This window comes from Puma concolor, chromosome D4 (assembly GCF_028749965.1).
Source record: "Puma concolor isolate L17-30 chromosome D4, mPumCon1.1.hap2, whole genome shotgun sequence".
Classification (NCBI taxonomy): Eukaryota; Metazoa; Chordata; class Mammalia; order Carnivora; family Felidae; genus Puma; species Puma concolor.
Genome location: NC_141679.1, coordinates 68,834,632 through 68,859,924, shown reverse-complemented (window position 1 = coordinate 68,859,924; position 25,293 = coordinate 68,834,632). Strand labels below are relative to the sequence as shown.

At 44.5% G+C, this 25,293-nt stretch overlaps 1 protein-coding gene across 8 annotated transcripts in view; it reads right to left on the bottom strand.

Moving 5' to 3' along the window:
* Positions 1-25,293, bottom strand: part of ZNF462 (zinc finger protein 462) — a 139,785-nt gene that overhangs the window by 13,268 nt on the left and 101,224 nt on the right. For all 8 annotated transcript variants that reach the window (XR_015242922.1, XM_086683639.1, XM_086683640.1 and 5 more), the window contains 3 exons: positions 21,126-21,393; positions 19,067-19,203; positions 9,670-9,893 (listed from right to left, as the gene is read on the bottom strand). Coding sequence is in view for 7 of the 8 variants with exons in the window: in XM_086683639.1 (XP_086539765.1) it covers positions 9,670-9,893; positions 19,067-19,203; positions 21,126-21,393 (629 nt within the window). In the remaining variant the exon portion in view is untranslated. The remainder of the gene's footprint in view (positions 1-9,669; positions 9,894-19,066; positions 19,204-21,125; positions 21,394-25,293) is intronic.

The following is a 25,293-nucleotide window of genomic DNA, read 5'->3' as shown; positions in this document are numbered from 1 at the left end:
TTTACTGAAGTTCCAACAGATTTCTAGGTCAGCTTCTGAAGTGATCATACCAGTAAGTTACTTTCTGGACCTAGAGATTGCGCATATGCAGAGGACATACTGAGGGAAATTCACTTCTTTCTCTGGAGGTGCCAAGAAATTGACTGTCTTGTCTCCCAAAAGGCCCACAAGAGAGGGAGAAAGACCAAGGGTAAGAGTTCGAGATTTAGAACCTGGTTCCTTGAAGCCTTTGGAAGGCAAAAGAAACCATACATGTGTTTGAAGATGGGCTTGTTCAAATACATAATCCCTCAGACTGTAAAACTATATATAGATCCTTATATCCGTGAAAGTTATTTGCGATTGCCCATGAATCCAAAGTCCCCTGTGCAGGCCACTAGCCTTTAAGAATGTGAGACAAACCGCCAACAACCAGCAGAACCTTTACCCGTTAACACTGGAGTGTGCTGACGCTGTAAGCCCTTCCGTGCTCGCGCCTCGTATTCAAGATTTGCAACTATGTTTGTCTTTCTGTTTGTTGTTTTTTTAGCCATTCAGCAAAATGAATGAATTTCCCTAGATCTGAAGGAATTTCCATATTTGAGGCTTATTCTAAGGGGAGAAGTATTGTATGATTTACAAATATTACAAGTTGAACATGCATTTTCATGCTGTCCTATGGTGACAAACCCAGTCTTACAGGCAAGACTGATATAAACTTGCTGGTTAACGAAAGAATGAAATCAGACACCCTTGTCTTCAGATTACTTCGCAGACATTAAATGGGGGAGATCGCGATGAAGAAAAAAATCCCTTAATGTTTCCAGAGTTCCCCCTCCTTCTTAACATTTGTACCTTCAAAAGGGACAAGCTGTCAGGATGTTCATGTCACCTAACACTGCATGTTCATGTTACGAAGAAAGGCCAAAGTGAACATTTTTATTTCTAGAAGAAGTGACACCAGAGAGCACGGGAAAGCTGCCTCTTACACGAGAAATGCCCATCTCAGTCCCATACCAAGGATGTGTAGAGCTGCAAAGATTTTAAAGGCCTTACAGCATGGCGGGCAAACTTTGTGCAGAGCGCCCGATAAGCAAGTATTCCAAGCTTTCTGGACCATGTAGTTTCTGTCACAACTACTCAACTGCCGCTGGGGCTTGAAAGCAACCACAGACAATACAGAAATGGATGAGCATGGCTGTGTTCCAATGAAACTGTATTTACAGGCACTGGAATTTGAAACTCATATAATTTCATGTGTCATGAAATACTACTCTCTTGATTTTTTTTCAGTCATTTAAAAATATCAGAACCATTCTTAGCTGGTGGGCCATATAAACACAGGCAGTGGGCCAGATTTGATCTATGGTCTAGAGTTTGCCAACCTCTGACTTATAATAGCAGGTGGTCTAGGGGCGCCTGGGTGGCTCAGTCGATTAAGCCTCTGACTTTGGCTCAGGTCATGATCTCACAGTTCGTGAGTTCGAGCCCCATGTTGGGCTCTGTGCTGACAGCTCGGAGCCTGGAGCCTGCTTCACATTCTGTGTGTCTCTCTCTGCTCCTCTGCCACTTGTGCTCTCTCTTTCAAAAATAAATAAATAAACATTAAAAAATAATAATAATATCAGGTGGTCTACCCAGCAATCTCTGCCTATCTTTGAAAGTCAGAACAAGAATGAAATCAGTAGGAGAAAGGGTCAGCACAGCATTGTCTCTGCGATTTCTTATAGGAAGATGGTCAAAGGTGCAGGTAAAAATCTTGAATTCAGAGCATTTCGATCGGAGCTCCCGTAAAAGCTTCTAGAAGGGACATTCAGCTAAGTATATTAAAGTTCTACAGAAGAGAAGCCGTGACACCATATTTGCTTTGCTCCGTGCTGCCCTCCTATTTTGTAGACACCTTTATCAAGCACACATCATGCTGGCTTGTGGTTCTTTACTTAAGCTTGTGTTACCTCCTTGCTTATAAATTCTTCCAGGGTAGCAACCATTTCTTATTTAGCTTTAAATAAGCGCAGACTATAAGGTCGGTCATCAAGTTGACACACAATAAATGTTATTTGAATGTACTGGTAACATAAAAACCATGGGAGACCATAAAGTATAAAGAACCTCATAATACTGTACCCAATGATAAAAATTTGCTGGCTAATAAGACTAGACATTTTCTAAAAGATTTTGTTCAATTCTTAACAAATATCTATTACATACTAAAAATTAATCCAGGTGTTTTCACATGTATCCCTTAAACCCTTATGACCACTCTGAGAGAGATGTGTTACCTTCCATATTTGTAGATGAGGAAAGCAACACTAAGCAAGTTAAGTGATAAAGCCAGGATTGGAACTCATATCTTCAGATGCCATGGCTCCAGCTTTCCCCATTATAATACAAATCACCTAGAGAAATGCAAAATTAGCCACCCCCCCTCCCCCGCCCCAGATACCCACTGAACATAAGAGGAAGGCAGAAAAAGGTACTGTGACTTTATAATGTTGCAAAACTTGATGGGATAGAGGAGTAGAGTCTTTTGAGAATTTTTTTCAAAATAAAAACCTTTCTAAGAACAATAAGAAGAAAGGACAGAAAAGTACCCAGGAGGGTATGGAGCACAGAGGTCAAGGAGAATATCTACTTCCTTTTGTAATCACTGAGTCAGAAGCAGAAAAGATGCTTCTGCCAGACCTAGCTCAGCAAAAGCCCAGACAAAACGAAGTTATTTGGAAAATCTCAGGATAACTGCAGTCACAGGTACTGACAAAGCCAAGTAAGAAGCATCATTAAGAAAGTCACAGAACTTTGTTGCTGGCCAAATGAGCTGTTGCCAATCTACTAAACTTAAAATCTAGGGAGGAAAGATGCGGTCAGTGCTGCCACATTTTGCTTACATGAACAAGCAGGATACTTAAAATTTCCTACTTGAAAAGCGATTTCATATATTGGTTTATTTAGCAAACAGCTACCAGATACTTTATTGTACGCAGGGAACCATGACTAGATTTGGGAAGAAAAGACAAATAAGTAATGCGGTTTCCATTTCAAGAATGTTGCATCCAATGGCAAGACAAAGACTTGTTAAGAGTTAAGTGTAAGTTGAGGCAGATTGAAATAGGTGCCTTGGGGCGCCTGCGTGGCGCAGTTGGTTAAGCGTCCGACTTCAGCTCAGGTCACGATCTTGCGGTCTGTGAGTTCGAGCCCCGTGTTGGGCTCTGGGCTGATGGCTCGGAGCCTGGAGCCTGTTTCCGATTCTGTGTCTCCCTCTCTCTCTGCCCCTCCCCCGTTCATGCTCTGTCTCTCTCTGTCCCCAAAAAAATAAATAAACGTTGAAAAAAAAAAAAAGAAATAGGTGCCTTAACCAAGGAACAGTCTCATGTGGCCTCGGAAGCAGGAACAATGAACCCTGGAGAGTTTAGTGGACAGTTTCAAAAGTTACAGGCAGAGAACCTCTTCAACTGCCTACTTGAAAAATAACATGTGTGGTTCTGCGAGGCACATCCCTCTGAAAAACGGTCACACCTCTTGCTCATCTACTTCTGATTTCTCAGTCTTCCAAAGTCCTTGAAAGAAGCAGGGTCTGTAGCTGACAAACCAAGAAGCAAGACGAAGCAGAGTTGAAATGACATGATCTTTTAGAGAAACATTCGCCTTGCACAAATCCTCAGTCGATCAAGACAAAGCTGCTGGTACTAAGTTTTGAAATTAAATACAATCCAGAAAAAAGTGTGGCCAAAGGTGTGTTGTATAATTTGGGAAGGTTTTCCTTTGGTTTAGTTTCTTCTTTCCTTTGCGGAACACAAATGCTCTATGTGACTTTTTTGCCACTATGGATTTCACTAGTCCAGAAAGCTGAACGATTTTATTGGCAAAACTAAAATGTTGGGGATTCCTCCTGAGCTTAATGTTCTGCTGCTTCCCCTAGACTGGCAAAAAGTAAGAGGAAGAGATACGAGTTCCTTAGAGTTCGGCCGCCTGAGGCTCCATTTGTATAAAAAATTAAAAACATTTCAGAGTAAATTCAATTAGTGAATGTGTATTGCCTGAATAGACTATCCTTCTAAATTTAATATAGCGAACATGACAATTTTATGAGCTAACCAAGTTAGAGATAATATATTTTTATGTTCCTTAAACTAGCAAAGAGACTTCAGAATCATAAAGAACACTAACAAGGTACTGCATATACTTAAACTTTCTTTAAAAAATGTTTTTTAAATGGGAGAAGAGCAAGGTATTTTTTTCATGACTTCATGGTTCTTAAAAATGTCTTCATTTTTCACCAGCATTACTGATGAATGGCACTACTGATACAGGACTTCATTTTGTGTGTCTGTGTGTGTGTGTGTGTGTGTGTGTGTGTGTGTGAGTGACAGAGAGGGGGAGGGAGGGAAGGACTGAAGGAGGGAGGGACTGAAATCATAGAAATCACAGAACAGACCTACTGAGATTGGAAAAATAGAGCTGAAGGATGAAAAAACAGAATTTCAAATAGCCTCCTGGACTGTTTACTTTAGATTCCAAGAGATTGCAAGTGAGTCTTTGTTCACAGGCGCAAAGATTAAGGTCTAGAAAGGCAAGATGCTGTGTGTCACGTGAAAAATGAGGGTGCTGTCATATGTCTTCTACTTCACCTTGGCTTCTGAGGAGAAACATGGCAGTGTACAGCCAGTGCACTTGGGAGTCTGGTTCTTAAATGGAATGGTTTATTTGACTTCAAGGATCCTTCCTGCTGTACCAGTATTCTGTCTAGTCCATGAATGATAGATACAGTGTGACAACTTTAGAGACACTCCTTGAGGTCTATGGGTTTTTGCAGGCAGAATTCCGAAGTCCAGGTTTGGACGTCCAGTCCTAATGAACAAAGTCCTTTGGCTGCAAATACATCCTACAGTCTCTTACTTTCTTCCACAGATTCTCCCCACCGCACAAAAATCACCTAAAGCTATCAGTGGAAGAATATGATGAGCAATGCACTCAACACACAGTCTTACTGGGGAAAAAAAAGTAAACCTTAATTTAGAGCCAATTGCTAAAGTCTACTGCACGCTTTATTTTTGGCGGTTAGCACAATAATCTGGATCTCCAGCATCTTGTAGATCTATCTGTTCCCAGGATCAAGTTTATAAAGATGTAAAAGCCTGTAGGACATTAACATTTACTGAGGATCTATTATATGTGTCAGGTCTTGGGAAACTTAAATCTTTCAGGTAGGAAGAATTTTGATTTAATTTTTGTGTTGGGAGTGACATAAGGGTCAACGATCATAATTTACTCACCATAAAACTCATCTGTTTTAAATAGATTAGGGAGTTTTAGTAAATTCATGCGTTTATGCAACCCCCACCACAATCTGGCTTAAGAATTCTATCTCCCTGAGAAGTTCCCTCATCACTTCTGCAACCATCTCTCAACCTCCAGCCCCAAGCAACCTCTGATCTGCTTTGTCTCCATAGTTTGCCTTTTCTAGAAATTTCTTATAAATGGAATCATATAACATGTGGTCTTTCATGTCTGGATCCTGTCCACTTAACATGACGTTATTGAGATTCATCCATGTTGTTCTGTGTCTCAGTAGATTCATTTCTTTTTATAGACAAGTAGTATCCCGTTGTATGGATATGGCACATTTGTTTATCCATCTACTTTATGTGGAAGTAGATTTGCTGGATCAGATGGTTAAGTGTCTGTTAAACTTTTAATATATTTTTTATTTTTATGATTTTTTAATGTTTATTTATTTTTGAGAGAGAGAGAGAGACAGAGCGTGGGCAGGGAAGGGGCAGAGAAAGAGGAGACACAGAATCCGAAGCAGGCTCTAGGCTCTGAGCTGTCAGCACGGAGCCCATTGCGGGGCTCGAACTCACAAGCTGTGAGATCCTGACCAGAGCTGAAGTCGGATGCCCAACCGACTGTGCCACCCAGACGCCCAGTGTCTGTTTAACTTTTAAACAAATTGCCAAAGTGCTCCAAAGTGAATATGCCATTTTACATTCCAACCAGTGCTATATGAGATTTCTGGTTTCTCCACGACTTTGCCAACACTTTGGCACTATCGGTCTTTTTTTTTTTTTTTAAGTCTGTTTATTTTGAGAGAGAGAGCGAGAGTTGGGGGAGGGGGCAGAGAGAGAGAGAGAGAGAGAGAGAGAATCCCAAGCAGGCTCTGAGCTATCAGCATAGAGCCTGATGTGGGGCTCGATCTCACAAACCCTGAGATCATGACCCGACTGGAAATCAAGAGCTGGATGCTTAACCAACTGAGCCACCCAGACATCCCTGGCACTATCAGTCTTAATTTTGGCCATTCTCATGGTAGGTAGTGGTATCTTACTGTTGTTCTCACCTGCATTTCCCTAATGAGGAATCTTACTCAGTGTCTTTTCATGGGATCATTTGCCATTTGTATAGCCTCACAGGTTAAGTGTCTACTCAAATTTTTTTCTAATTCTTAATTGAATTATTACCTTCTTACTATTGAGTTATAAAAGTTCTTTGTGTATTTTGGTTGAAATCCTTTGCCAGAAAGTGACTTTGCAATTTGCTTCCAATCTGTTTGCCTTTTTGTTTTCTTAATAGTGTCTCTGAAGAGCAAAAATTTACGTTTGATGACGTCTAATTTACCGATTTTTTTTTCTTTTAATGTCCATAGCTTTTGTATAATATCTAAGAAAATTTCCCCTAACCCAAGGGAGATTTTCTACTTTTTTTCTCCCAGAAGTTTTATAGTTTCAGTTCATACATGGAAGTCTATGATCCATTTTGATTTAATTTTTGTGTTGGGAGTGACATAAGGGTCAACGATCATTGTTTTGTATGTGGAAATCCAACTATTCAGGCACTGTTTGTTGAAAAACCATCTTTTCCTTATTACTTTGGTACCTTTGATAAAAACCAACTGACCACATAGATGAGGATTTATTTCTGGACTTCTGGCATCACTGATGCTCCTGAGTATTGTAGCTTTAAGGTTAAGTTTTGAAATCAGGAAGGGCGAAGTCTTCCAATTTTGTTCTTTTTCCGCACTGTTCAGGCTATTCTAGGTCCTTTGCATTTACATTTTAGTATCAGTTTGTCAGTTTCTATCAAAGAAAAGAGATTTTGACAGAGATTACATTGAATCAGTAGATCGATTTGGGAAGAGTTGCCGATACAGAGTCCTCTAATCCAGGAATACGGTACATATTGCATTAACCTACTTCTTTTATTTCTCTCAACAGCATTTTGTAATTTTCAGTGTGCAGCTTTCATAGTTCTTGTGTTGAATTTATTCTTACACATATTCTTTCTGAGGTTATTGTAAACAAAATTGATCTTTTTAAAATTTCATTTTCAGATTTCCATTACTAGTATGTAGACGTGGAATTGATTTTTAAATATTTACCTTATATCCTACAACTCTGCTAAACTAAGTTAATATTCTTAGCAGCTTTTTAAATAGATTACTTTGGATTTTCTACGTACAAAGATCACATTGTCTGTGAACAAGAGTGGTTTCATTTCTTCCTTTCCAATTCTTGAATTTCTTGTTCTTGCCTTATGGTCCTTGTCTTTTGTATTTGAATTATTAGCAAACTTCCCTTCAGTACGCTGTACATCGACACTCTTATACTCCTTCCGTAAATGCTGACGTCACCACAATGAATGACCACTTTTACCCAGTGTATGTCACTGCCTACCAGTCGAAACTTCAGTTTCAGCAGCACTGCTATCCTGCTTTATAAAAGCATCGTGAAAATACAATATCACAGACCATTTCTAGGATGCAAGGTATAATTAGTGAGTTTAAAATACATTTTAGTTCTTCGGGAATAGAAGTGCCTTTCTGGTGGGTACCACAGCTCAGCTCCTGAGAGGAGCACACTGGCTCTCCAGTGTGGGGAGAGCAGGACTGAACCTACACAACTTCTGGGAAAGGGAAAACGATTCCTATGTGGAAATCGGAGAAGAGACACAGAACCGAAGTGACTGGCTGCAGTTGTACAGTAAATAGTGGAGACGAGATTCAAACTCACGTCTGTGTGGTTCCAAAGGCTCTAAATTGGGCCCCTCTTTTCCAGAGCAGCCCATTTCCCCGATGGGTACCCGGAAGCCCCAACCTTCCACGTCTGCTCGGGAAGCCTCTGGTTCCACATCTGCATGGTTCTAACCTTCTCACCGGTGACTCACAGCAAGTGTGTAACCACCAGAGAAGAATTTATCTTCCGGGTCTGCTCTCTCCCAAAATACCAGCCCAAAGGCCTGAATGCTATAATAAAAAGATCTGAGGTGGTGACATAAATAAGATCCATGTGCATAAATGTAGAGAGCTGGGTTTGAAATGGGTGAGTTTTCCTTTTGAGTTTGGGGGGCAGAAATGCCCAGGAAGTTTGAATAAGGAAGAATATGAAAAAGTTTTTCAGTGAGGGCCATTCAGGCTTTTCTTCTCTGCTTTCGTTTTTGGGCAGACACTTTACAGAATGAACGCATTCCAAAGCAGAAAAGTGACCATGAAACCGTTACATTGTGGATCGGGGACAGAGCTCAGACTTCTTTCTCAACACCCCACAGAAAAATTCTGACCCTCGGGTGCGGATGATTCAGACTAACATCTTGATAACGTGGGCTTGTAAGGTCAGAGAAGAGGAGGACACAGATCACAGAAAAAGGAAACTCTCAAAAGCGATCCTCATTGCGCCTTAAGTAAACACTCCCTTGATCTGTTGGATGTGTTGGTTAATTAGAAAACATTCCAATAGGCTTTTTTTTCGTGAAACAAATACAAATCTTAAGTCCTCTGCACTCTGGGCAATACACAAAACCAGAAGCAATGCTCTCAGTTCCCAAATGTGCCAAATAAGCCCTCTGAAGCTGTCCTATAGGATTCTGCCTTCTGATCAGAAGACCTCTGAAGAGACGTTTTTCACAAACCCCTTATTTTAGGTCTTGTACGGATTTGTTCTTTATCAATCCTCCTCCCCAAATAAAACATGTATTTTACGGCCCTTAGAGCGTTCAGACACGAATAGGAATGCCTTGGAAAATCTCTGTAGTTAGCAAAATACTGGAAACAGCCTACATGGTTGAGGGACAAGGTGGCACGTCCGCCAGGACAGGGGCCAGCAACCATAGCGCAGGCCGCCGCTTACTTCCAGAAATACAGTTTTACTGGAACCCGGCCATCACGCCCATTCACTTCTGTCTTGTCTGTTGCTGCTTTTTTGCTATAAGGGCAGAGTTGAGGAGTTGCCACTAAGACCATCTGGCTCGCGAAGCCTAAAATATTTACTATTGGTCCTTTACAGAAAAAGTTGGTCAGCTCCTGTGACGATACGTTTAAAATAATACGGAAAAATGATTCCTGTTAGGTCGTCAAGAAAAAAAAATGTGACGAGCACACGACATTTCATGTATGGTGTGGCCGGGAGGATGCGCAACAAAGGGAGGTGGGCGGCAAAGAGACAGAAAATGTTACGCGGTTGGATCTGGGTGGTAGCGTGATGGGTGATTTTCCTTGTCCCCATCTATGTGTTCCAATTCTCTAAAATGCCCCTGTATTTCTTTCATCATAGCAAAAAACACCGAACCTCACCTTAAACATTATTTTGGCTCAAGTCACACTTGAGTGGTGGGTGTGACTAAACTCAGCTCTGTCTCCCCGCCAGGCGCCCTCCCCACCTCCCACGTATGCTGAGGGGCGGGGGCAGGAAGGGCAGGTACCTTATGCTCGTCCCGAAGGTGGCTGTCCAGCTCCTCCGTGTGCTTGGTCTCGTAGTAGCAGAGCTGGCATTTGTAAGGTTTCAGTTCATTGTGCTTTTCTATGTGTTGCTGGAGGCTCTCGTCACTGGAGCAGGTGAAGGTACACTTATCACAGCGGAAAACTACTCCCTGCAAGTATTTTGACAGTTTGGAACGGCACACCTCAATGGGGACGACGCGCTCTTCTGTGGAAACAAATTGAACGGAAAGGGGGACATTTTTACTGATGGGAAAGTAAGCACATGCTCTTTCTTTGGAATATAGGAAAAAACGCACCCAGTTTTGCTGCTTCGCGTGGGTCCGTGTCTGTGAACTCACATGCGCGCTGCCCCTCCCTCAATTCCCCAAACAGCACCTTCCTCTGGCACAAGTAGGTGGTGGTGTTTTTTTAATGTTTACTTATTTTTGAGAGAGAGAGCGAGAGAGTGCGCGGGCGCGCGCGCGCGCGCGCACGCACACACACACACACACACACACACACACACACACACGAGCGAGCGGGGGAGGGGCTGAGAGAGAGGGAGACCCCGAGTCCAAAGCGGGCTCCAGGCTCTGAGCTGTTGGCACAGCCCGATGTGGGGCTTGAACCCGTAAACCGTGAGACCATGACCTGAGCTGAAGTCACACGTTCAACGGACTGACCTACCCAGGCGCCCCGTGTGGCCAAAAGCTCTCTGCGTACTTAACACCCAGAATGATCTTTACAGAGAGGTGGGCAGGCTGGAAGGTGCTCACTAACTCCTGCATGGAGGTGGTCAAAGGAGGGGAGAAGAACAGAAGTGGCTGCCATTTTTACCAACATAAATGATTACTGACAGCAACCATGAGCACAACCCAGTTCCTTAGCAAGGGCTATTTAGGCTGGACCTACAGATGTCTCTAAGCAGGAAGAAGACAGATGGCCCCCGAGTACCTCTGTGCCGCCTCTGTGCACCTTCCAGGCAACTCTACTAGGCTGGAGTTACTCCTGTTTTTGCAAATTAGTAAAGCGAGGAACAGGGCTCTTGAGTAACTTTCCAGAGGTCGCAAATGTTGCCATTGGCCCAGCTGAGATCTGCATCCCTGCCTGTCCAACTGCAAATCCTTTATGTCCTACCATTTCCAAATTCCACTCCTGTTTCCCCTTCCAAGACGTTCTCAAGGAGACTGTTTTCCTTGTCCTGAAACCAAGGGGATCTCAAATCTAAAAACAAATCTAAAAACAAAGGACCTGTACATTTTCATTCACTAAAACTCCAGCTCTAACTACGGAAGAGCTCACAAATGAAATGGCTGCAGGCAACATGCAGGGGGAGGTGGGGGCGGCGTGGGAGATGGGGAGGATTTGTGCCTTTTCAGACAATCTGTAATCTGATTGTCACAAGGGAAAAAATAAAAGAGAGAGAGGATTTGGGTGCTTTTCCCATTAACATACCAAATGCTGTAGGGCTGGAAATGCGTGCGCTTGTTTATTTTGCACTCTCTCACCCTTGTGTTTAACTGCTCAAATTAAATTTCACACCAGTCTGCCCAGAGTATCGGTGCACGCGCCAGATATCCATAACTGGGATAAAATTAAAATCTGTGCTATTTATGCAGGGATCAAATATAGCGTGTGTTTTCATGCTGTGTCTGGATTTCAGAAGACTCTGAAAGTTTACAAATGGACGCACACAACATATACTTATATTATTTAGAAACAGCAATGTATTATTAAGTCAAGAAAGCGTGATTTCTTCTCAGCGTCACTGAGTAGCTGTGTGCTTCCAGAGCATCAGTGTTTTGTGCACTGATGCGATTCTCCCTGTGAGCCCTCCCTCCCTTTGTTGCTGGCCTGCATTGACCCCCGGGGAATTTTCCCCACCCAAGGCCATGCCTTAGTCTCCACCACCACATTCTCACTGCAGGGCGGTCATTGCCTTGGGAGTCCTTGAATACAGCGATTAATTGGGCAGCAAAAAGCTGGCCAGAGGGAGCGTGGAAGGTGATGTCTGCTGCTCACTCCCCAGAGCTCTAATGCATATGTTATTTTCCCTATACAAAGAGTCAGTCGCTTATTTAGAAATATAAATATTTTTAAACCAAACTAGAGCAGACAGCTAAGAAACACATGATTATAATGTAATCCACACATTTTCTTAGAATAGCAAATGTTGAACAGTCTTCTAACCATTCAGTTCCATGATTTGGTGTAATCGGGGGAAAAAAATGCTCGGGCATGAGCCAGCCAGAGCCTTAAGAAAGCCCATGCTATGATGTTCTAGTCCTTGAGTCCATGGTTTCTCGGTAGTAGCGCTACTGACATTTTGAGGCCAAATAAGTCTTTACTGTGGGGGCTGGACTATGCATTGTAGAATAGTTATCAGCATCCCTGGCCTCTACCTACCATATGCCAGCACGCCCCCACTTCCCCGGCAGTGACGATCAAAAATGCCTCCAGACAAACGCACCCTGAGGAGGCAAGATGGACTCCGGTCGAGCACCGCTGCTCTTATACAAAGTGTTGAGCATCACCTCCAGCTGCTCTGGGTTAAGACACGCATGGACAAAAACCATGAGGAAGCCGGTGCTCACGGCAAGAGATAGGGGTACAGGCTGAACCCCTGGGACCAGCTCCCACGCCTCAGGAGCTCATGGGAAGTGCGGATACAAACTTTTCTGGCACCTTCCTTGAGAATGCATCCCCCTGCTCTGCTCTTCCTGTATTTTGTCATTTCTACTACGTCCACCCTCCGCCTCTGGCTCTGGTTCCGTTGAGCTCAGTGGAGCTGGACAATGGCTGGTATAATGTTCAACGTAACGAAGCCTCAAACACCTTGGAGACAGCCACGCAGTCAGCCCCCAGGCTTCACCTCTGCCTGTAAATAATCGCTTCTTTCAGACCTGTTTTTTAATGGGTCTCCCTTTCCATTCCTCTACCACCTTGGTCAGTTTTCTTGGCCATTTCCAATTTCACTATGTGTGTCTAAGTGAATTTTACACAAAGTCGTGAGCACCCAAAATACTCTGGAGTTTAAATAATAACTCACGTAAATAACTGTGGCAATTTACCAAGAGCCCACTAGGTTTCAAGTACCGTCAGGCACTCTACCCTCACTGTTGCTTTTTCTCTTCGTAACACTCTGCCAAGACAGTTTTATTATCTTTAGTTTATTGATGTGGAAACTGAGGACTGGTCTGGTGAACTACTTCCTCAGAGTCACTCTTCTAGCTCAGAACCAAGTTGTGACCTGGAAACACAGGTCTCCTGCCTGACCTTGGCCAGTGCCCTCCTCCTGGAACATCCAATCTGCACGTGGTGTATTTATGAGGCTTTTCCCCCTAATCGTTTAAGAATACAAAAGCTACACGCATCTCTAAGGCAACCCTCTCTATCTGAATTTCTTTCAAATATCTACTGAATTAGATAATAGGAAACTTCCTGCTCACTTACCCTGAAACGTAAGACTTCCCAGTTCCAAACTAAGACATTCCCAACATCCCAAGTCTCTTATTTACATGGACTTTTACTAAGACATTAATTTTTTTTTTCACTTTCTAAAAATATGGCTAACATGACCAAGATAAAACACAAGACAGACGGACTTTGAAAGGCGGGCGAATCACCGGCCTTTTTCTGAATGAGGTTATTCATTATTGAGGCAAGTCAAGGACATAAAGTTAGAGACTGGAATGTTTCCAGGTATGGATGGAGCCCTGTCTTGGCTACAGAAGCTGAGTGCTAAGGGCTTTTTTTTTTCCCCCTATGGGGGCAGCGACAACTGTGGGCCTTTCTTGACTTTACACCTCTCAAAATTACCTTGAGTAAAAACACCAAGGCTTGAATCACACTCATTGTGACTCAGCTTCCAGAGCTGGCTGCAAAAATATTATGACTTCACCAGTTTGACTACAAGATAGATTCTCTCTCATCTTTTCCTACTCAAAAGTCGCTTGGGGCTGCAGCTGGACTTAAAACCCAAGAGGCTGGACCCCAGAGTATGCCACACGGAAGCCTGCGGGAACTAAGGTGCAAAAGAGCCTAGAAGTGTGTGCCATCAACTCCCGTGGTGCTCAGTCGAAAAATCGGCAGATTTGCAACTACAAGGAGGGCGGAGGGTCATTTCTGTTCAAAACAGAGAGAAACCACATCACTGTGGAGTCCAGAATCACCAAGTAAAAATTCTTCCTGAAAGGCAGACCACAACACACATGGGTTTCCTCCCCACAACCTGCCAAGTGTAAAGGAAGCATGGAGAGATTTGGAAGTCATTCACTCCAACAAACCCGTATGCAAATGATCGTGCTAAAGGGCGGAGACCCACTTTGGGCCAAAACCAAAGCCCCACCCATTACTCTCAGCCAAACAAGAGATAAAAGCCCAGTACTAGAAAGCCATTAAAAACATAACAAGAGTTTCTAAAAAAACAATCATTCCAAAACAGAACCCTAAACGGATACACATAAACATAAGGACAACGGTTCCTGGTAAGTTATTAAATGTGACGTTAGCTGGGCTACCACTGTGAAGCTAGAGAAAGCTGGGAACTGCACCTCCAATTCCAACAGGCAAAGGTATTTGATGGGGATGGAACGTGTACTTTCACAAATAAAATGAAAGATTGGCAAACTCACTGTATTCTGTTTTTCAAGAAAAACGACAGACATCAGATAAATTAGGGGAGATTGGTTCTGTTCCAAAAAGACACCCACCTGTAGGATTCAGTGTTAAATTCAGTGTTTGCCTCAGTACTGGGGTTACAGGCTGGGACACAGAAACTTTAAGCTAATACGCCAACTGGAGACCAGCCCCAGTGATTACACAGTTCCATAATTATAAATAAACTTCTCGGGGAAAACTGTGTTTCATCCCTATAATTCAGTCTGTACCCAATTTTCCGGGTGCACTTAGGTATGCAAGGTGCAGGCAGGCAAAGCTATGCATAAAGGGTCGTGCTTCCCGTGGTGGGAAACTGAGAAACTCTGTGGAAATGTACCCATGAAACTATCTCTTCCCTTGTTCATTGTCTCTCTTCCCATTAAAGTTCAAGTTCCTTCGGTGCACAGACCTTGACTGACTCTTCATGGCAGTATCCCTAGAGCGTAAAAGAATGCTAGCAAATAGTCAATGTTCAATAAATATTTGTTGCCTTGAATGAAGACCCACCGAAAAGTCCTACCACCAACATTTTCCTTCAAACAAAAATCTCAGGGCTTACTTTTTCCCTTTCTAAACTGGTCCAATCATGGCCAATCTCACCAAATTAACCTCACCCAAGTTCCCCAAAGAAATGGGTCTACCAATGCTTTGTTTCAATCTTTGCTAAATTGGTACTGCCATCTGTCTACTGAGTGAAGTTTAAACTCCTACACTGGCGTCCGAGCCCTACTTAATTTGGCCAGAACGCACATCAGCTTTGCCCCCTGTTCCCTTCAGCCCCTCTCAGAACACTCTTAATGCCACTCTGTCAACACATCTTGTTTCCACCTACCTGAGCAGTTGAAATTTTTCCTCCTCCTCCCCCATGTAGTAGGTCAAAGAGTGCCCCTCAGAAATGTGTGTGCACCTAGAACCTCAGAAAGTGACCTTAGCGGGATAGGTCTCTGCAGATGTAACTAGTCAGGAGGAGGTCATAGTGGATTGGGGTGGGCCCTGAGCTCAAGGAGTAGTGTTCTTGTAAGAAGAGGAAACACACTCAGGGAAGGTCAGGGGCAGACAGATGCAGAGAAAGGAATGATGCAGCTACAAGACAAGGATGTTGGGAGCCACTGGAAGCCAGGCAGAGCCAAGGAAGGATTCTTGTTTAGAACCTTCACTGGGAGCACAGCCCTGCTGTCTGTCAACTTGAGATCAGACTTCTGGGCCCCAGAGCAGAAAGAGAGTACACTGGTGTTTTAAGCCACCCAGGAAACCAATATACCCCACCTTCAGTCTTCTCTGCCTGCTGAAATGTCATCAGGGCTCAGTTTGAAAACCACCCTCCACCACGTTTCACTGCCCCAAACACAAATACGCCTGCCGCAGTGAATCTCCTAGATACCCATCCCTCGCTAGCACATGCTTCATTTCCTTGAGGAGGGCGGGTACCCGCCCTCCTACACCTCATCTTGCCCACGAGCCCAGCACAGTGTGGCACGTAATGAATGCTTGCTGAATGCATGGATAAACAGTACGCTCTTTTTGGCCACAGCCAACATAAACCCATGATCGCTGCCCATTCAGATTTCCCATGAGTGAAATGGATTCTCCTCCCTTTCCTCCCTATTTAAATATATCATTATGTCTAGGCATAAAAAGCTAAGGAAACTCTATTCTTGCAAGCAGGATCTCAGTCCAGGGCCAGTTCAGAAGCTGTTTTTCTTGCCTTTCGTCCCAAGTATTTTAATTAACCAAGGCCTCAGAAAGCTCTCTCACTGCAGGCCCTAGAGGCCAAAGATGTTTACTCCTCTGCAGAGCCAGGAGGGCACAGGTGCAGAAGGAACCACATCTTGTTACTTTGAGATCGGCCGCACCCTGAAGTTGCAAGGCAGACGCCCAGCCCCGTCTCTTGACTTGTCAAGACCAGCGTCCCACTGAGATGCCACTCTGAGTTGAGACGGGACCCTGAAGTCAGGCCAGGACACAGATGGCAGCCATGGCTGTCCTGAGGCACCTGCCGCCTGTGGTTCAGTGGTCCTCATCTCCGACCTCCAGCCCCACAGGGAACTCCATCCTCAGACCCAGCTGCCACCGCCACTAGAATGCTCAACGGGTGACACCGACCAACCTCCCAAGGATGAGACAGTGACCTGCTGGTTACAGGCATGGGCTGTGGGGCAGACAAGCCTGGGTTCAGAACCCAGGTGGGTCACTTATTAGTCATTTGGATCTTGAGTCGCTCTCCGCCTCTCTGAACCTTTTCCCCTTGCTATCGGGGATAGCAGTAATGCCCACCACAGAGGGTTTTGTGAGAATTCCATCAAATAACATACTGAAATCACTCGGCGCGGCACTAGGTACTCGTGAGCACTCAGTAATAGTGACTGTTGTGGTTATTGATGTTGTCATTATCACTACCAATCCCCAGATACTCCTTTATTCCAGACTGGGCGCTTTCTGATCCTGAGAAGAACGGTATTTATATATGTAGATGGCTCTTTTGTTGTAAGTCACCTCTACAAATAAACAGAAGAGACTGTATGTAACCAGTGACGGGCAGTATGATGGATGGGTCACGGGATCGGAGGATGGAGCTGACTCACAGCTGCACGGTTACCACTTGAGTGACTCCAGCTCAACTGCCTGGCCCTCATGGTCCCTGAGGGACTTACCACTGTATTTGTGGTGGGGATGATACACCCTAGATCGTACCTGGTCCCCTTGAGGGGACCCCACTGGAGAAATTCCTTCCGGATTCAGTGTCGAGGATTCCTGGAAATCTCCCGAACCAAATTTCAAAGGTCTAACAGGCACTCTAAGTCCATTTGCTTCTCTGCCGCGGGAGGCTGGAACCTCAGAGCCAAGTAAATCCACAGCCCACCGTTGACAGGTGCACAGCACCTCAGGGCATACGCTGGACACCAAGCTCTTGGGGAACCTCTTCCTACTTCCGGGGGACTTTCCAGTTGCTTCTTATTTTGCACTTCTGCCCCGATCTCCCCATTTGTTTTAATCCTACAGTGCTGCACAAACACCTTTATGATACCTTAAACTCTTTGTGAGGTGACCGCAAATAACTAGAGCAAATCAAAGAAAAAGCGGTTTGTTTCAGTTTCCTGTTTCACACATGTGGAGCGGGAACACAAGTGATAGCACTAGCCCTCACGATGCCGTTGGATAGGAGTGACTTAGCGTCAAGTGGAGCGTTCGCAGTGTTAGCATTTACGCCCTCTGCCCCCTACCCGCTTTCTAGAATTCTCGGCTCAGGGAAGGAAAACCCTTGAGCTCGCTAGACAGTGAAGCTCTGACTCCGCCAGGCAGCAAGATGGGAACCCAGAGGGAATCAGCCACAGAAGTGAGGCCTCCCCATTTCTGTTTGCTCAGCAGCAACACTCCTCACGGCCTCTCCCCGCACTGGGAGGGGGCACAGAGCCACCACGACACATGGGCCGGGGGACCAGAAGTCAGGTGACCCAGGTGCAACACCGGGTGGGACCACTCTGGCCAAGAATTCCCGCCTAATGTTCCTATGCTGTTTCTCCCCGCTTGCAGGCGGATGTCCCGGCCGGCAGCGACCTCACGTCTCGTTAGGGTGGCCTTCCGCGGGGCGCGCAGCAGAGATGGGCGAAGTGTCACAAAATGCAGTGGCCCAAGCCCGCGGCTCTGGGGAAATGCGGGCAACTTTGAAAATGCTCAGAAAACATGCAGCATTTCAGGGTGAGTGACATCTCAGCAGGATGCAGAAGACACTCACTGCTTTTGAGGCACCTGTGGCAAAGAGTAAAAAGCTTCTTGAAAGGTTAAAGGCGAAGGAAGGCAGACAAGAAAGAAGAGGAAGACGAGGAGGGAGGGAAGGAACGAAGGACAGATGGAAAGATCAGTGGATGATGGAAACAGCAAGAGATCAGTGGTATTCCGGTAATCTTTCTCCATCCACCTCTGGCTTGAATCTTTTTAGGACAAAGTAGTTTTTACATAAACGTATTTTTCCTTCCAATGCGGAGGAAGCCTGTTGTTTAACAGTGTTTTAATTGGCCAAGAGTAAACTCAACTGCAAGAAAAACCAAAGAGGACTTGAAAGAAATATCCCTGTTTATCAACAGGAACCAACATTTACGGAACACCCGGTATGCCTCCGCTAGGGAACACACTAGACCTTTTGCACGTTATTTCATAGGCTTGACTGTCCTCTCTTTTTATAGACGAGACAGCGGGTGAATACAAGAGGCTTTAAAACCAGAATTTAAATCTGAAGCCTATGGTATTTCTAAGACATATCAGGCCACTTTTATTTTTGAGAGTTTTCTCTCTCCATCCATTTCAAGGGAAACTCTGCATTCTGCTTTTCAGAAATCATCATTTTGGTCTCCCTCCAGGGAATTGCTTACAACCATATAGCAGCTCTTCACATTTTATAAATGAGTCCTCACCCGCCCATTCTGTTTCTCATTCACTCCTTCCTCAGCAAGGTTGTGAGGGCAGAGGAATGACAAGGTGAAAATCCCTGATGCTGAGAAGCCCCAGAGAAGCATGCATGGCAGAGCCCTGCACCTTTGCCTCCCTCCACGGGGAGGAAATCCTCGCAGCAGGAAGGAGTTTTTACCGTTGGCCATCACTGTGGCGGTCCCTGTGATTTCCTGCCTGGAGAGAAGGTGAGGGACAGGGGACCAAGGAAAAGGTGCCAAGGCCACCCTGAGAGGGCGTCCCTGTAATCCACCCTCACCCCTGTACCCCAAGAAAACCGCCATTTAGGAAGGTTACCTCGGTGCAGCACGATGTGGTCGATCATGTTGCGTTTGTATTTGGTGTGATAGAGGCAGAGAGGACAGCGGAGATCTTTGGGGCCCTCCTCAGGAACCGCCGAATGCCCGGCTTCCACGTGCATAGTAAAAGCAGATCTGGGAGAGAGGTGTGGGGGACAGGCAATGAGTGTGAGAGGGGATCATGTCACCCACACATCCCCTGCTGGCTATCTTCCTACGGGGCCTCTGGGTGTGACACCCCAGCTTGAGGGGCCAAAGTCGTAGTCGTTAATCATGTTGCTGACCACAGGCTCCTTGGTCACTCCTCAGACAACTGAACACTGTCGTGCAGCGGTAACTTCTTTTTGAAAGTTTTGCCACTTGGCTGGGTTCACAGCTTAGTTTGAAAAGCAATGGATTTCCCCATACACTTTAGTCTTCAAGATTAAAAGTTGCCTATTAAAAATATAAAACCAAAATCCCTATGAGAACATATTTCTCATCACACTCGGAAGGAGAGGGACTAGAATCAGGCTAATTGACTGGCTGCCCATGTGACTCTTCACAGGTAAGGGTGGGGAGGGCAAGTTGGCTGGGACATCATGGCGGCAGACGATCAGGTAAACCAAATACGGCTGTTGTAACAGCCTGAAGGGGGAAGGAAGGATTATCGTTGCCTTCCCCCCCATCCTCTTAAAAACTGCCGCATTTACAAAGCCTTAAATGTCTCGTAAAAATGGACGAAACCAAGAGTTTAATGGGCAAGGTCCCCTTCTTATTAATGCAAGTACTTCTCTCCCGGGAGACACGTACACCTGTCAGGGGGCCCTTGTCATCTGGGTCTTTAGCCTTTTCCCATTTCTAAGGTCACATGCATATTTATCTGAAAAACAACTGAACCAAATTAATAGCCAGAGATAGAACACATTTTCCAAAAAATCCCCCAACTAAGATGTTGGTGGAAAAGAGACTTGTTCTTCCAATTCATGTTTTTCTTTGGCCACGAAGCCCACTTTTGCCCGCCTTGTTGTCTGGGGTCTATATTGAGTACTAGAGTGGCCGAAGGCTCTGGTCTTAATTGCAACAGGAAGAGACAGTAACAGCCTCTATCTGTAACATAGCACCTACTATTACATTATTAGAATAGCTCTCCATGATACTGTAACATTTATTAGTGTTTCCTTTGTGCCAGCACTATTCTGAGTGCTTTGGATAGAATGTTCATTTATTCCTCACATGAGTCTTATAAGTTAGGTAGTATTATTATCTTTTTTTCACAGGTAAGGAACAGGAGGAACAGAGAAGCTTAGGCACTTGTCCGAAGTCACACAGCCAGTCGGTGGCAAAGCTGGGATTCAAACCCAGGCAGTCAGGCTCCAAGGTAACCACTCGTAACCACTAACCTCAACAGTGTTGCACAGGATGAGATTAAATCACAAGAGTCTAGATTACACCCTTGGACACACTCCATTCTTTGAGTTTGCCAATTCTGTTATACACAGGAGCAAAGGGGACTTTGGATTATCTTTTTCCAGATTGGAACCATCTCCCTAAAACTGGCTCAGTTCTAGTCTTCACAGTGCTGGAGTCTTGATTCTCTGGCTGTCTTTCAACAATATGATCTTAAGAAATACGAATCTTCTATAAGGGGAGCAGGGAAATCACAATTGCTGGGTTCTCTCTTGACTTTCACTTTGCTTTCAAAAACATATACATATTTTTTTCAAAGACAAATTTAAAAAAGGGAGGATAGTCCTCCGAGGGAAAAACACTCATTGCTTCATGCACTGGGCCAGAGAAATCCCTTACCGCAAACTCACACTTCCTGGGTGACCACTGGCTCTGATTTTTAAATCCGTTTGTTCTGATAGAGCTCTTCATCCCAAACCCCTTTCACAAACTCCAAAGCAGTCCTCTGGAAGTAGCCTCCTTTTGTGAAGATTGGACCTAATGCCTGTATCATCCCACGGGCAGGGCCTCCCCTGAGCTCCAAGTAGGAGAGTGTAGGGAAGAGTGTGGTGAGGGGCGGAACAGGCGCAGCCACCTTGTGTTTCGGGGCTGTTCGTCATGTCACTTACTTAAAGCCTGTGTAAAAGGAGCAGTCTTTGCACTTGAAGAGCTTCTTCCCGCCGTGCTTGTCCCTGTAATGGCGTCTGATGCTCTGGATGTAGCCAGAGGAGAATTCACAGAATTCGCAGTGAAGAACAGCTTCGGTTTTCTGCTCAGCACCCCCGGCGGCCCCAGAAAGAGGCACGGGGCTAACACGGCTGTTGTTCCTTGCCAGGGCAGCGGACTGGTAGTGGTTCAACTGCTGCTGAACATCTGGAGGTTCTGAGTAGGAGGAGTCTGTGGACAGACGGGGAAAACGAGACCGGACACAGAGAACACAGTAGAGGTTTGACACTTGAAAGCCCCGACATTAGTCTGGAGTATTTTTTTTTTTTTTTTTAAAGATGAGGACTATGATCCGTCTTTCATCTTCATTTACATCCTACAACACAGATCTGGGGAAAGGCAGGTAGGAAGAAAGCATCACTTCTTTTAATTGCACTTTGAGGGCTCACAGCATTTAAAAATAAAACTCTGAGGTTAAAGGTTTCAAAGTGAAGGAAGAAAATAAACTGTTTTTAAAAAGGAAATCGCAGCGTGGCAACAGGCTGCCAAGGTATACCTGTCCTTGAAGGGGAGAGGAATAAATGCAAGAAGGTACACAGGCATCCACACGAGAAAGGAAAGTAGTTGATGCAATATCTCCTCCTCTGGAGCCCAGAATTATTCAAGGGGGGGAAAAAAAGGTCTTTAACAGAAATGCTCGAGCACATGGTGCTCACAAATATAAAAATGTTTTATGCCTTCACAGTCAAATGATTTAAAATTTAAAATATAAAGATCTAATAGTGTTCTCCTGGAATGGATGTTTAAAGCTTAGTCAGCATTAAGATGGAGATTTATTCATAAATCCCATTAAAATGAAACTCCAAATAAGTTTCCCTAAAAGGTATTTTAAAGTTTGCAATTCGGAGGAAAATGTCGGGAAATGACAGGCATAAATCTTAGCCCTGAGAAGCATCAATGGCATGTGGTGGAGAAATCTGATCTAGATGGGAGGTGGGAAAATCTCCGTTTCTTAAAAAAGATAGAGAGAGAGAGAGAGAGAGAGAGTAAAAGAAAGGTCTTGAACCTTTTCCCAACACGCTGCTTTGAGTGTTGGGGCTACGCATTCAACACCATTGTCCCGCAGAACCTACGGCTGCCTATGACTGGCACAAATGAAGTCCATGAATACCGCACAGATGAATTTCAGTGTAACTTTCCTTGAAAAGACAACAAAGGGCTCTTTTTTTTAAGGCTTTCAAAAAGCGGGGGGCGGGGGGGGGGGAAGGGGATAGAAACTGTACCAGCCTCCTCCTGATTTGATAGACACTTAATTTTCCAAAGCCCGATTCCCCGAGGCAGGATGTGGAGGAATTCTGTAAAACCCGTATTGGATGAAACCAGAGTCCATCCATCCCGTCGGCCTCTTGGAGAAGAAAAACAAAAACAGAGCAGCCTCCCTTATTGTGAGGCCACCTCCTGTCTTCAAAATCCTCAAATACCTTCCCTTCTTGCTCTCCTCTCCCCCCCCTCCTCAATTTGTATTCCTCAAGATTGAGAAAAACCCCTTTGGAAATTGTAAACAAACCTGCCACACACACAAAAATAAAACAAAAGGAAACTTGAACAATGCCTCCGAGCCTCCTTGGGTTCATTACCAGGTGTAAACCGAAGACAAAGGAAGAAAGGAATGACACAAGTGAATTCATTTTACCCAAGTCTTTTATCTCTGGTTTCTTTATTCCTCAGCCCTAGCTGATGAACCCACTCAGGATCACAATACCGCAATTGTCAACTTCTCATTCTTTCTTTCAATAGCAGGTTTGTTTACCATTTCATGGATTGTTCGAGATGTTTTCTATTTAAGCTCTCAAGACTAGTTTCTGCTTAAAATACACGCACAGTGAAGCACGAGGCACATTCCGCCTCTCCTGTGAACACAGGCTTGAGCTTCAGGTTGGGCATTGCCCAGCCACCATCTCGACAAGCCCATCCTTCCTCTTGTTTGCTCTTTGCTCTGCGGGATTGGAATTCCGCGCCCAGCAAGGCCAAAGCCAGGTCCATGGCCCGTGAGCCGTCTGCCACCCGCAAATCTACCCAGAGACCAGAAACAAACACCCCAAGGAACAGTCCGTTTCTCAAAAAGCGGCCACCAGCAACAAGACACAGCACCCAGCTCAGCAAGTCCTGCCGGTCAGCTGCTAGTCACATCAGACAGACAGACCCCTGACAACGTCAATCCCTTTACAGCAGAAGTCGTAAAGAAGTAAGTTTTTCCCAAGCAGATAACAGGCCACGTAAATTCATCTCCCCCTCCTTTCCACCCAGCCCAACTTAACACCTACGCTAATCTCTTAGGGAGACTCCGTCCAACGGAAGGGAGTTTCCTTTGATTTAACACATTTTTCTTGTCTCTAGGGTCTACTGCATTTTATTCCATCCATCCCAAAAAGCGAATTCTAAATTTTGACTTCAGCATATATATGTTATATGAAACTTGAAGAAATAGAAATGCAAGAAGTCGTAGGAAAAGCATTCCAAGAAAGGGAGGCTCATCGCCCTTCCGTCTTAAATGGCAAAAGGAACAGCCTCATGTATCATGCTATGAATTCCTTTTTGCCTGGCTAAAATCAGATGGACAGGTGGTTCATTTACAAAGACAGGCAAACCTCACCGCCTATGGTGCATCTGTAGTAAAGCCTAGGTTACAACATTTTGGGTCTCCTTAGAGCTTTACTTTCCTCTCTGGTGCCAAGATATACTATGTCTCTCATTCTCTCTCACTTGGGAGTTTGTGAATAATGTACAATTTTAGCACTTTGGGCACTAAAGTGACAAAGACGCGAGCGTGTATGATTTCACCCATCTTAAAAAAGCCCACTTGCTAACTACCTAAAATTCCAGCTTGTTCACAAGGCAGAGCCTGAAGAGCAGGAACAGGGTCGTTTTGTACCAGGTTAGAAAGGCAAACAGATTGTTAGTACTGAAGGGCACATCACCAAGGTTAAAAATCATCATTAAGACCGTTTTCTTCATTCCAAGCTTATGGAAAGTGAAACCACTCTGTGCTTCAGAGAGCTGGGCTTGCGGTCACTGGGAAATACGGCAGCAGAACCACAGGAGTGTAAATCCAGTGGGAAACTAAACCAGGCTACGTCTTTGTCACCTGGATGGCCAGGAATACTTATGATGGAACCAACGGCAGAGATGATGCTGGTCTCTATGTTCTTGACCCAACCCGGAGATATGCAGTCTCTCAATTTAATTCTCTGACCTGTGACTCTATTTATGTGCAAAGTTTTAGAAATTATGTCATAGTGTACAGCTGTAGGTGTAAAATAAATCTAAGTCACATTAGCTATCCATTTTGTAAACTATCCATGGAAAGAATTCTATTTTGTAAAGTCAGGATCAAACTAGACTTTTAGCGTGGATGGTCATGGTGCTTACAGACACGGGTTTGGAATTTATTGAACAGCCAGCAATTAATTCTCACAACGATGGTGTGCAGTGTGAGTTCTCATCCCAATTTCACCGATGAGGTAGTCGACACAGCTGGTTATACAGCTAGTAAGAGGCAGAGGTTGGATTTGGACAAAGATTTGTCTGACTCTAAAATCTGAGTCTTGCCCATCAGGCGTCTATATCTAATGGTGACCTCAGGTCCCACGATGCACATCAGAAGAACGAGAAAGAACATCAGAGTTTTCCATCAACGCTAAATATGTAGCAGAGAGGAGAGAGAAAAGGTGACAGAAAAATTGAAATACTTGGGAAAATAATTTCAGAACAGATAGAAATGAAAACAGGATAGAAAATAACAGTAAACTGGATGTGAAAGGAAACACTAAAATAAGCATTTCAGAGGACATGGGGGAAAAAAATAAAGCAAGATTCGTCGAAAAGAAAAAGAATCTCCAAACCTTCAAGACGTTTTATAGAAACAAAACACTGCGATCACACAGGAGGCAATTCTACAAGCAGGTGGCACAGGAGAGCACTGCAAATACCCAGATGGGAAACCAGCCAGCCCAAATGTCATGCTTTCATTAGATGCTTGATAAACTGCCCCCAAATAATAATGCTCTGAAATTCCTCAGGTGGGATGTGCCTGGAAAAAGAAATGTACATGGATGGGAGACGGGTACTTTC